This window comes from Dermacentor silvarum, chromosome 11 (assembly GCF_013339745.2).
Source record: "Dermacentor silvarum isolate Dsil-2018 chromosome 11, BIME_Dsil_1.4, whole genome shotgun sequence".
Lineage (NCBI taxonomy): Eukaryota > Metazoa > Arthropoda > Arachnida > Ixodida > Ixodidae > Dermacentor > Dermacentor silvarum.
The window spans coordinates 83,793,462-83,805,552 of NC_051164.1; the positions used below are offsets into that span (position 1 = coordinate 83,793,462).

At 46.3% G+C, this 12,091-nt stretch overlaps 1 protein-coding gene across 3 annotated transcripts in view; it reads right to left on the reverse strand.

The window, feature by feature from the left end:
• Positions 1-1,582: 1,582 nt before the first annotated feature.
• LOC119432944 (prolyl 3-hydroxylase 2) overlaps positions 1,583-12,091 on the reverse strand; it is a 207,485-nt gene continuing 196,976 nt past the window's right edge. For all 3 annotated transcript variants that reach the window (XM_049659363.1, XM_049659362.1, XM_037700090.2), the window contains 2 exons: positions 3,369-3,444; positions 1,583-2,408 (listed from right to left, as the gene is read on the reverse strand). In XM_049659363.1, the coding sequence (XP_049515320.1) occupies positions 2,166-2,408; positions 3,369-3,444 (319 nt within the window). In that variant the 3' untranslated portion in view covers positions 1,583-2,165. The remainder of the gene's footprint in view (positions 2,409-3,368; positions 3,445-12,091) is intronic.

A 12,091-nucleotide genomic window follows, 5' to 3' on the forward strand; every position in this document is an offset into this window, starting at 1 on the left:
TACCCCAAATTTACAGCATTCACCCTTCAGACACGACGATGTTGAATGTCCGACACATTTAGCTTTGATTACGTGATAATGGCTTTCGCGCTTTCTTTTTTTTTTTTTTCTTTCCGGAGAGGAAGTCTCGAACGAGTATTCTTGTCCGCTTTCAGGGTGAACGTGCCGCTCAAGAATTTGGAACTATTCACCGCTGCCTACATGTGCAATAAGGGCAGTGGCATGCGCTTACCCGACGCTGAAAGATGTGTCCTGTGGTAGGACGTCGCTTACTATGACTTTTGGGTTCGTGAACGTGTGCTGGCTGTACTAATCTGCAAATACCTGTAATAAACATCGATTGGAGCTTGTTTATGAAGACTAAGCAGCTCATCGGCGTCAGTTCGCGCTCGCCGCACATCACAACGTGTAACATTAAAAATTTGATCAAAGCATTTTGTCGAGTTGACTCTTTAAATTTCACCCACGTAACGCACCCGCAAGACCAAAATTCATGCAGTGCTTATGTGCACCGAGGAAATGTCGAAGGGACTCGCACTCTGCCTCCGAAATGTTTTGTACAACTCTTATCAGCGCTGTGCTCGGTTTGGAAGCACAAATGACGCCTGATGCGCGACTTGGAGTAAAAGCAGATCTCTCGTGTCATCCACTATACCGCAGCTATCATTGGTTTATATGATGACGACATTCACTTGCAGCAGAAGTTTTATCATTACAAGATGATGCACTTTTGGGTTGGTTAGTTTCCCATTTTCCTTCCCGAGCGCACCCAACTACTTGTACTGCCCCGCGTTTCTCCTGTCGTGCACGTTTTAAGGGTTTCCTTGTTTAATGCAACAAATTTATGTTCTCCTCTCTCTCTCTCTCTCTCTCTCTCTCTCTCTCTCTCTCTCTCTCTACGGTTTAGGTCACCTAGCGGAAAGGCCGAACTGTGAGGCTTTAACACAAATGTTTATTCCGCCGGGTCCTCTTGAACAACATTTAGGCCAATGAGCCCATGCGACTCTAGCGTGGTCCGCAAATGCAAGCGTCTTTGCCGAGGTGGCCGTAGTTATCGCATTCATCTGTCCCCATACTTGCCTTGGCTGTGCGAGAATTAGGGTAACTGTATATGTGTGTGTGCGCGTGTGCATGCGTGTTGTTGTGGGTGTAGATGTGTATGCCTGCGTGTGGTGTGTGCGTTGTGAAAAGTGTTAATTAAACCGTGCAATGCTGCGTCGAGTGAGTTATCTATTTTGTAAATACTGCCGGTTGGGCATTCTTATTGCTACGAAGATGGCAGCGAAGCTGTGTTCTGCGTTTATTCGGAATAAATAAATAAATATGCGGATCGCTGTAAAAGTTCGCTTCGTCCAAAGCGACATAAGAGAACGTGTATTTCGTACGCATGCGTACATTCCGACTTTTTTTTTTTTTGCTCTCTTTCGTGAAAGAAAAGAATGCTCTAATCGGCACCAGGTTGCAACCGGAACTTATTTATTCACATTTTACAAGCGTGCAGTGCTGTGTTTGTTGTCAGTGCTTTATCTGACTAGTCCATACCGTCAGAGCGAGATAACTTTAATTATAGAGTTGCATGGCTAAGCAAGCTTGGTTAAGCAAGCCGACTGCGCGCTCAGAACTCTCATGCCCCTCCACATGCCCTTCTCCCAGTGGCAAAAAAACACATTCAGAGAGACTTAAGGGCGCTGGCAGCTGGTACCCCGTGCTCGATATATCCAATGTCCAGTTCGTTATGATGGATTTATTGACATGAGTACAGGTCAGTAAACTTCTCCTGTTCGATATAGAGTGTAACTCTGTTTATCCGGGTTCGTTTTACTCGGGTGCCACTGTATTCAAAACGACGATCTCAAACAAAGTTCTAGGACAGTCAAGATTCGCAAAACGTAAGCAACGCGGAATTTCGGGAGCGCAAGCCGAAGGCGTTTTTTTTTTTTTTTTTTTGTGACTGGTGTTTCGATACTCAAAATGGCGATGCTTCTCGCCGACATGCGGGCGCACCGAAGAGCCTCTTCACCTACTATCGAAACCTATTATTATTAGTATACCCTCAAGACCCAGAGGGCGTTGGAGGGTATATATCGGGCAGTCCACGGTCTCAAATATCGGGCAGTCCACGGAAGTTGCCCAATGCTCCGGCGACGAGGTTTGCGGTCGAGGAGTCAGTCCCTCTTCATTTGCCAGAGAAAGTCCCAGCGGTCGTCGCGCTCCGAACTGTTACGGACGCGGCCGTCGATCTCCCTCAGCACGCTGTCCAGCAGGGCTCTGCGTTTTTCTTCCTTCCGCCGTGTGTGCGTCATCCAGACGAGCACGGCGCATCGCTTGCCGGTGAACACCGGCAGCACGCCGTGCGCCGTCTCGCTCGCGAACGACACCATGCGGCCGCACTTGGGTCTCACGATGCCCTGTAGGTGGCGCCACAACAAACAGTTCGCGCTGTAGAGTAACTGTCGTCGTCGTCATCGCCAGCAACAGCAGCTGTCTATTATTGAGGACACACCCTGAAGGCCCTCGTAGGAGGATGTTAGATCGAGGGGGGAGGGGGCATACATTGAATAAATGGTTCACAAAGGTAACAAAGGACAGAAAGAATGTTTACATCGTATAAGTGCTACAATAAAACAAGAATATACAGTGTAATTAATACTATCTGGTTCCTGTGCGTACTATCTGGTCCCCGATTAAAAAAAGAGCACAAATTTATTATTTGCCAGTTAATCACAACTGAATTGTAACATGACCGTGCGTCAAGGTATACAGACAATATTTTTATTAATAGATATGAACCTAATGTATCCTATCAGCCTTTTTTTTCTCGATGAAGCACGCCCTATTGAAAAAATTCATATGTGTATATCTAATAACCCCATATGAGCATATAGATATCCAATATATAATCCGTATGTTTCCATATTTCACATAGGGAAATGCCCCATATAATCCCAATTTCCACGATATGAAATTATGCAGATACCATTTAAGATCTGTATGTTCCCCATGTAACATATATTATATGTCCTATATACTCGCTATATCTAGTATATGAACATATGGACATAGCCGAAAAAATGTATCTCCACTATATATCATATAGAGCGTGATTCATATGAGTATACCGTATTGAAGACCATATAAATACCATATAAACCATATTGAATACCACATAAATACCTGTATTACTTGATATATTATATGGGGCGTGCCGCATATGATCTACGGTAGCATACCATTTTTATATGAGAACTGCACCTCGGTGAAACACAAGCCGAGCTGAGCTCTATATATTTCGTGTTTACACGCGTGTTCTGAGGCCAGAATATCGCACCTTTGTCCAAAGCTGTCAGAAGACAAACTTTTCGACTTACCCGAATGCTCGTGCGAGGTGTCTTGGCGAACACAGTTTGGCCGCCGTGAAAGTCGCTGTTCAAGTAGATCACTGCGCTGCGTGGTTCGCAAGGGAGAAGACATAACCTGTCACTAGAGCTAATGGCAAAGCGGCTTCTCTAATATCGACAGTGGTGGAACAAGGGATGTGGCCGGCTAGAGCCAACATTTCGACAGAGTACACTTGTCTTCATTAGGGCGTGACGAAGAGAAACCCCACTCGTCGACACGTTGGCTACAGCGAGGTTCCCTCGTTCGATCACTGGTAATCACTTCAAGCATAAGCTACCTGTCAACCTCTGTCTTGTCTTGGACTTTTCAAATATTGGTTGCATAGCGGAGTTCTCTCAGTGACCAATTTCGACCCGCCGTGGTAGCGCAATGGCTATGGCGCTCTACTGCTAAGCACGAGGCCACGGGTTTGAATCCCTCCGGCGGCGTCTGCATTTAGATGGGGGCTGGCAAAATGCAAAACACGCTCGTGTACTAATAAATTTTCTGACGACTTAAACGGTCGTCAGCAAAGCGTAGTAATTAACGGCTCAAAATTATCCGCAGTAAACGTTACGTCCGGTGTACCACAAGGGAGCGTACTAGGACCTTTTCTGTTCCTGATTTGCATTAATAGCATAGTTGATGGTGTTACCGCTTCCATTAAGTTATTCGAAGATGATTGTGTAGTGTTTAGGGAGATTAAATCGCGTAAGGATGCCTAAATTTTGCAAAATGATTTGTGCAGAATATCAACGTGGTGTCAAAATTGGAAAATGAGTCTAAACATCCAGAAATGTTCCTGCGTATCGTTCACCAACAGGATTCGTAAAGTAGATATAACGTACGAAATCAATAATTCAATTATTGGCAATGAATCTCATTATAAAAATTTCGGCGTCTATTTTTTCGACAATTTTAAGTGGATTGAGCGCATAGATATTACCGTGACAAAGGGCAGGTAGATTGCGATACTTTATACGCAGAAATTTTAGACAAGCCTCACAGATCGTGAAACAAACCCTCTATATCATGTATGTAAGATCTATTCTGGATTATGCTTGTGTGATCTGGGACCCCCATCAGCAATACTTGATCGACAGACTGGAAAAAATTCAAAATCAAGCAGCCAGATTTGTTAGCAACAACTGTAATTCTTTTGCAAGTATCACCGAAATAAAACAAACCTCGGGATGGAAGCCACTAATGGTGAGGAGGCAGAAACTATGGCTTAAATTTCTTCATAGTATTTATTACAATAGAAATGCCATTAACCCCCTTGATTATCTCTTCGCACCAACGTACGTCTCAAATCGACGAGATAATTCACAGAAAATATTAGAATACTCCTACAAAACCCACTCTTTTGGCAGTACCTTCTTCGTGAAAACAATACAGGAATGGAACCGACTCCCGGATGTTGTCGTTAATGGAACTGATAATGAAATCTTTTTTTCTTTCCTGTAACAACGCCCGCAATACAACTGCCAATAGGAGTTGTCTGTTGTCCCGAAGCGTTTGGGTGTTTAAATGTAAGGATGTGTCACTGTTTATGATTTCTGTAATTCACTGTTTTTCCAGTGTTTTTTTTTTTTCTTAAAAGTATCTTGTGTATCGTTGTATTTGTCGTAACTATCATATCGATTGCTAACTGCGTTATGTTATTACCCTTGTGTACCTCCCTACGCAATGCCGTACGGCGATGTAGGTGAAGTGTGTAAATGTGTAAAAAAATAATAAATACTCTCGCTGAGCCTCCAGCTTCGAGACGGTGTATACCGCAGCGGTAGCTCAGCTGTAAAGCATCCGCCTCTTATGCGGGAGGTACCGAGTTCAAATCGCGGTGCCGCCGGAAAAGCCACCGTTCTTTTTTTTCTAATGGGAAGAGATGTTCCCTGGCTGTTTGCTCGACTCTCGTTGGGGTTCACATCTCGAAAGACGGCCAAATAGAGATTTGTGAGCGGTCTGTGGGCGGCTCTTGTCCAACAACATATGACCTTGTTGAAGAGCATCAGCCGCGGCTATGGGAAGCAAGTGCTACCGCCGGGTACCTACCCGTAAAATAGGTACAAGCGCTCTCCCGGCCTGTCGCTCGGCAAATATGGGACCTCAACGCTTGGAAATGGGTGTTTGTCCTCAACCCGAAGGCGTACCCACCTCAATAGGTTCTTGGGTCGCCACATGGGAAATGGCCGCCATGGGAGCGGCCCAAACATCACTTTGTTCTTTTGTGCTCACGAGGGTTTCGACGGGAATTCCAGGCGCAGGCTCCTTTCCCAAGCGTATCACCCCTGAAGGAAGCCGAACGCCAGGCCGGGGTACACGTGTGCCCATTTGAACCAGTGGGTGCCCGGCGGCGTTGGGAATCGAACCCACAACCTCCCGCAGCCGAGGCGGGCGCTCTACAACTGGGTCATGGCTGCGGTCTTGCAAATTCGTTACGGACGTAAGACGACACAGCTGTTGTGATGGTTCTTATGACGTTTCACTTTCACATTTGCCCAATGCCGAGCAATAAGTCAGAGGTTGGAGGACTGAGCGAACGGGAGACGGCGAGAGAGCTCTGTTAACGAGCTCTTACTACTTGGCGCAGCCACGCCCACCAAGTGCATAGTCGTTGCCTACTTCAATCTACACACCTTTCGAAGTCATGAGGCTAACGAGCCATGAGGTCACATACATGAGGTATGTGAAGTCCAAGCACTCGCCGTTTCTTCTTTTCCAGAATACTACTTCATATACTTCAGAGTACTTTCTTCTTTTCCCAGAATGGTGGTTTCTAGTGTTGTTCAATACAAAGAAGAATTCGCTTTATCCGGGTTCGTAATATTAATTGTACTTTCGACTAGAAGCCATGCGCTTGCCCAGCCCGTTACCCCAACCTCTACAGAAGCATCCAATTTTTTCAATCGAGACTGACACACGAACGCTTCTCTGAAAACGTAATGGCAGGGCCAGCTGCTTCACTGCGACGACTATTTCGGGCTACCGGAACAAGAGTGGCCCTGGACGAGGTGTGCCTCAACAGGACGCGGCAGGGTGGTCATCGACGGACTGCTCAACCAGGAAGAGTGCGACCTTCTGATTAAGCTGAGCGTATAAGTTGTCTGAGCTTCAGTACTGATTGGTCCGGTCCCCCATCGTTGCAACACGACCTCTACTTATAATCGTGATCTACCATGATAAATCATAATCGCGATGGCTACGGATGCACAACCCGTAGTTATTACCAATCACGACCTTTCAGGATAACTGCCTTTGTCAGGAATGTTCTGGAATCTTTCAATATTGGGCTATTGTTCTTTCCTTTCACATTTTACACTGCTTTTCTAACGTGAAAGATACAAAAAGGAAGCACTGGGTAAACGTGGTTAGAAGCCGATTGTCGCAAGTGACCTCGAAACCTTGTTCCCACTGCGGCGCATGCGCGCAGCCCTGCCGGCCTCTGCCGCCTGTGACGCCGACTCTCTCTGGGCTCTCGCCCGCCTCTCCCCTAACAGTGTCGACAATGGCGTTTAGCCGTTCCGTCGGTTCCTTCACGTAGCCAGCACTTTGACAGCGGTTGTGTGCGGTCACACAAACAACGCGCACAACTGTTCTCGACAGCGGCGGCGTTTTGCCCGCGTTCGCACTGAACGCGCGCGGCGTTCGTGACGTGTTTAAGAAGAACGTGCCAACCTTTGCCGTACACCCTATGGCGGTGTACCATAGCGACCTTATGGCCATGGTCCTGTGGTAACTAAATAAATGAAAACCGCCGGATGATATATATATGTCGCATTCTTTAATAGTTGAAATAACCAATTACGCCATCACATCTTAATAGTCATAATTGAAAATACATAATTCCCACCAGAGTACAGCTTCGCTGGTCTTCCATCTCCACCCGGTGGAAGGGCTGACAGTTTTTTACTAAAGCTGTATTTAGAGGGAGCTGTTTTCTTTTTCTTTTTTTTTCCTTCTTTTTTTTGTTTTTTTTTTATTTGCTGTCGCGTTGTGTCTTTCAGAAAGTATAAACTCTCGATCAAGAATAATGAGCAGGATCCCTGCATGACTGTTTAGCAGAAGTTTCATTTATAACGAACACTTTTTTCTTGGCGGATGAACAATGGGGTTTTAAAGAATAAGGGCTTCTAATAGAGGAAATACAAAGACTGAAAAAAAATTAAGAGCGGTTTATTTGCCTCGACCGAAGACAGAAACAGAAGAGAAAACGGGAACGTTATTGATGGCATTAGGACTCAGACTGTTTCCCGCAGTAGATTTTGCGGGAAGCATCTGCAGAGGCTTAGAGAAGTTTTTGCAAGAGAAAACTGTTGTTTCGGTTTACTATCAAATTATGCTACTTGACAACATGAAATAGAGAGATACCAGGTACAGATAAAGCGTCTGCTACCAAATGTTTTATGACGGTTTCAGATGCGTAGCGATGAAGCAACTGCACATGCAAAATACAAACCACGGTAAAATCGTGACGTACTTCAAATTTCGTCACGATTACTTCACAGCAATCGGTTTCGGAATACGACGGCTCTTGCTTACTTCTGCTCGTATCTAGACACTGTCTTGGTGATGACGACTATGGTAATGATAACGGTTCTTAACTATGTCCCGCGTAACCATGTACAGGGATAAGCCAAGAATCGGGCGGCGGAATGAAACATAATATTAATAGCTATTCACATCATGATAGTTTAGCAGCAATGGTGCTGAGCTACTGATATTGAGGTCGCGGGTTCAATCACGAACGCATTTCGATGTGGGTGAAATGCAAGAACGCCTGTGTACCGTGCATTGTGTTCATTTTAAAGAACTCCATGCGGTCAAAATTAATCCCGGGTCCCCCCATTACGACGTGCCGCATAACCATACAGTGTTTTTGCACGTAGGACCCCGAATTCATTTCAAAACTAAGAGTTTCCACAGGAATATGAAGAGTACCAAAACGAATGAAAGGCAAAAAAAGAAGACACAATAAAGGCGCAATTGAGAAGTCAAAATTGAGCTTAAGTTTGAACACGATCAGCTCTGATGCTATAACCACTGCTGATATATCTGAGGCGATTTGCTGTTTACAAAGGGATCAAGGATGGTATTAAAAGAAGTCGCACGCCTTCTACTCCAATTTCTGCGTGACAATGATTAAACACGTCCTGTAAAATGGATTAGTGACCACAAAAAGAAGACGCTCCTGCAGAGGTTTGCTGGCCCCAGACTGTCAAGAGTGAAGAAAGTACAACCATTAGCACAAGTGGTGGCAACAAAGAATATTGCGTACTTCACCACACAGCTTTCCTGGCCAGTTCCTCAGTGTACTTTCATTGAGAGAAGCTATTGTTCGCGCCGTTAAGTTTTTCTGAAGGCTAAACATATCTCCAACAATTATCCTCCTGTAAAGCGTGCTCCGCGCTTCACTGCGGCGCTGTGTGGCACAGCCAATGCAACAGACACCGACGCGGCACCAGACGGTGTCTACGCGAGCCACTTAAAAGGATGCAGCTCAAGTCAGGCACGTCTGATCGTCCTTCACTTCTTTTTTTTTCTTTTATTGTGATAAAAATTATGAGGACACTCCAAGCGAATTTTCGCCGTCGTCGTCGCCGTGAGGCTTCGCATATATTCAGGTATATGTATACTACATGCCATGCCATGTTCTATGACATGCTGTTTGTGCGGGTCATATTGCCACACTATCGTAGCACTAAAGTTGCTCATTCCAGGTCTCACATCCTTGGCAAAATTATTCCTCAGAATTTTGAGAACGGCAGCCCACAAAATATGCCATGAACCATTACACTCACAGCGCTTGCCTTTTATCTTAAATATCCTCAGGCTATTGAATATTAAAAGTGGGAAGCAATATGAAGGGTCAAACCTGGTAGGAATGTAATTTTTGATCGGCCCACGAAAGAGGTTTGAAACATAACCGATACGGAAAAGTGGGGGTAAAGTCGCTAAGAAAGACGTTGACTTTAATTAATAGACATAAATTAAATAGTGCGACGGCAGGATTCCAAGAGAGGACCCCTAGCACAACAGCTCGATCCTCTAGCCATTAGGCCATATGCTTCAGTAAACGTAACACAACATCCTTAAGTATTTTCCACGTGCAAGCCAGCGCGATGAGACGCTTGGCACGTTTTATGAACACACAGCGCGATTTTTCACCGTCATCAATATTTACACATAAAAATACTGATTCCTTTAGTTTTAGAGAATTTTCCGAAGAACATTCCTCACATTAAGTGTCCGGTCTCTCTTTGCGTCGTAATTTTAACGCTAGGAGGCGAAACATGTCTAGGCGCGTTCATGTTTCGATCGCAGAGACTGGTGCACAGAAGAATCTGTATTCTAACACCTCAGGTTAGACAACTTTGCTTGCTTGAACGAAACGTAAAACAGCCTGCGCTGACTGTGCAGACCGCGCAGACCCTGTCGGCTTGTGACGTCATTTTTCCGCACGTAGTAGCTAGAATAGTACATGTCGGTGCGCGGTTTGCGTAGAGAAGCACCGCGTCCCTCTCATGGCGCAAACATGTCCCCGCGTGTTGTCCGAACGCCGGCCGAGAAGCTCCCACAAACCCTAACCACAATGAAGAAAGGCGGGTCAGCACATGCGCAAAGGCCACTCCGTTAGTTCAGGTGCAGAAACAATGTTCTGTTGCGTGTGCGGCGCGCGCTGCAGCTCAACGCCGGAGACGCCCAGACGTGGCGCTGCGGGAACAGGAGGCCCACGCTAAGCGACAGCGTGGACAAAGCACGTCGTTGTGCGACACCGACGTGCCAAAATGCGGACGAGAAGGTTTCGGGTGCGCGCGATCTGGCGACACAGGGACACTGAGGGCCAGCTACACACACTGTTCCCCGCCTGCGCGCAACTCCTTGTCCTTAAAATCTACGTTGGACTTGTCGTACATGTACAAACAGGCATACGCGCGGTCTGTCTCCGAAAAAGCTTCCATTGCGAAACCACTTCTTTCTCGGCGTCTCGACAGCGGTACGGGAAGGCTTAACGGAAACGGCCTCATTGGCTGCACATGGCCTCTGAGATTTTACGGCGCGCGTGTCACTACTCTATCTTAGAGCCCATGCATTATTGCCACAACTGCGCGGCTCACGTTTTGATTGGTGCTTGTTTTGCGGCCGCCGCGAAAAATGGGTCTACGCGTTGCTGCCGCTTTTATGAATCTTGCCGTTCGCGACAGCATCCCTCGCCGCGAACGGCGTGTCGCGCGCGTTTTTGTCGCTAGTGCGAACGTACCCTTACATGTATTTGAATAGGCCGCGTCGAAGTTGGGCCGGAGCTAAAGCTTCCTATTAATGCTTTCGCATTAAAATTATGATTTAGATTTCCTTTTTGGCACTTTCCCGATTCTGCACAAAGCGACGATCATGTTTGGCGGTCTGCCTATCTTCCAGTACACCTGGAACTAGCCAAGGCCGAGGCAGTACTAGTTAGGCATATAGTAATAGAACATCGTCCGTGGAGTTCAAGCACAAACCTCAGAGCTACAGCTATCAATTCTTCGCCTTTCGGTCGAGCCTGCTTTAATGATATAGCTTCAAGCCTATAACGACGCTATATTTTGTGGAGTTAGATTAAAAGATAATATGCAAGCCTTAAGTGTATTGTCCTCTCACCTATATTTTGTGATTGTCCATATCAGTAAATAAATGTTGAGAAGAAGATAAGCATCATATGCAGAGCAAATGTGGAACCTTTCTGAGATCACTTCTTTAGGCGGCGCTCCGGCCAGTTGGCTCCATGAGCAGTGGTGTCATCTGAAGTCGCTTGTTCTATAAGGCCGCTATACTGACCGCACCTACCGTATGAAACTTTAGAATATTACTGTGCTGAAGCACTAGTAGCTTTAAATTGTAATATCATTCAACCAAGCGGCTGCTCCTAACATCCGTGACGTGATGAAAATCCGTCACATAAATTTGAGTAATGCTGCGGTTCCCCGCCGTGCCTTGTTTTATTGCGATAGCAATTATATGGACACTCAAAAGCAGATTTCTGCCGTCGGCGTCGCCGTCGCCGTCGCCGTCGCCGTCGCCGTGAGGTTCCGTATGACGTCAATGGAGATGAAATCGTGGCCGCGCGCCGCCGAACGCTGTATGTGCGAGTGAAAGGGCGCGAGGGACGCGCTCTTTCACGGGGAGTGAACGCACGGCGGAGAACAAACGCGCGTTCTGCGCCGTGCTTCCTTAAGGGCTGCAGAAGTAGGCGTCTCTTTCCTCCTTTACAATCACCATATATGTAGAGCAAACGCGCCTTCTTCCGATGCGCGAGAGACCGTGGGGGAGGGGGGGAAGGGGGAGGGAAGGGAGGCGACGTTTAGCTGCGGCACCAAGTGCCTATTTATATCAGAGGCTCCGGCAACAGTCACCAACGCCGCACGCATTTTGAGCGAACGCGGGCAAAATGCCGACGGCGTCGACAACAGTTCGGCGCGTTGCCGGTGCTGCTGCATGTCCAAGTTTATACAGCTGATAAAGCTAATATCATTACTCCGTATATCTCTCTACAAATTTGCTATCGCAATTGATGCTTCACCTTTCAGGTGAAACTGCGACAACTTTTTTTGGTGTTCTCTGGCCCATGCAGCACACTTTAGGAATTGGGCCATTACAACATTACATTACAATTTAAGGCAAACAGTGCTTCAGCTCAGAAATATTCAAAATTTTATTGCGATAGCAATTATAT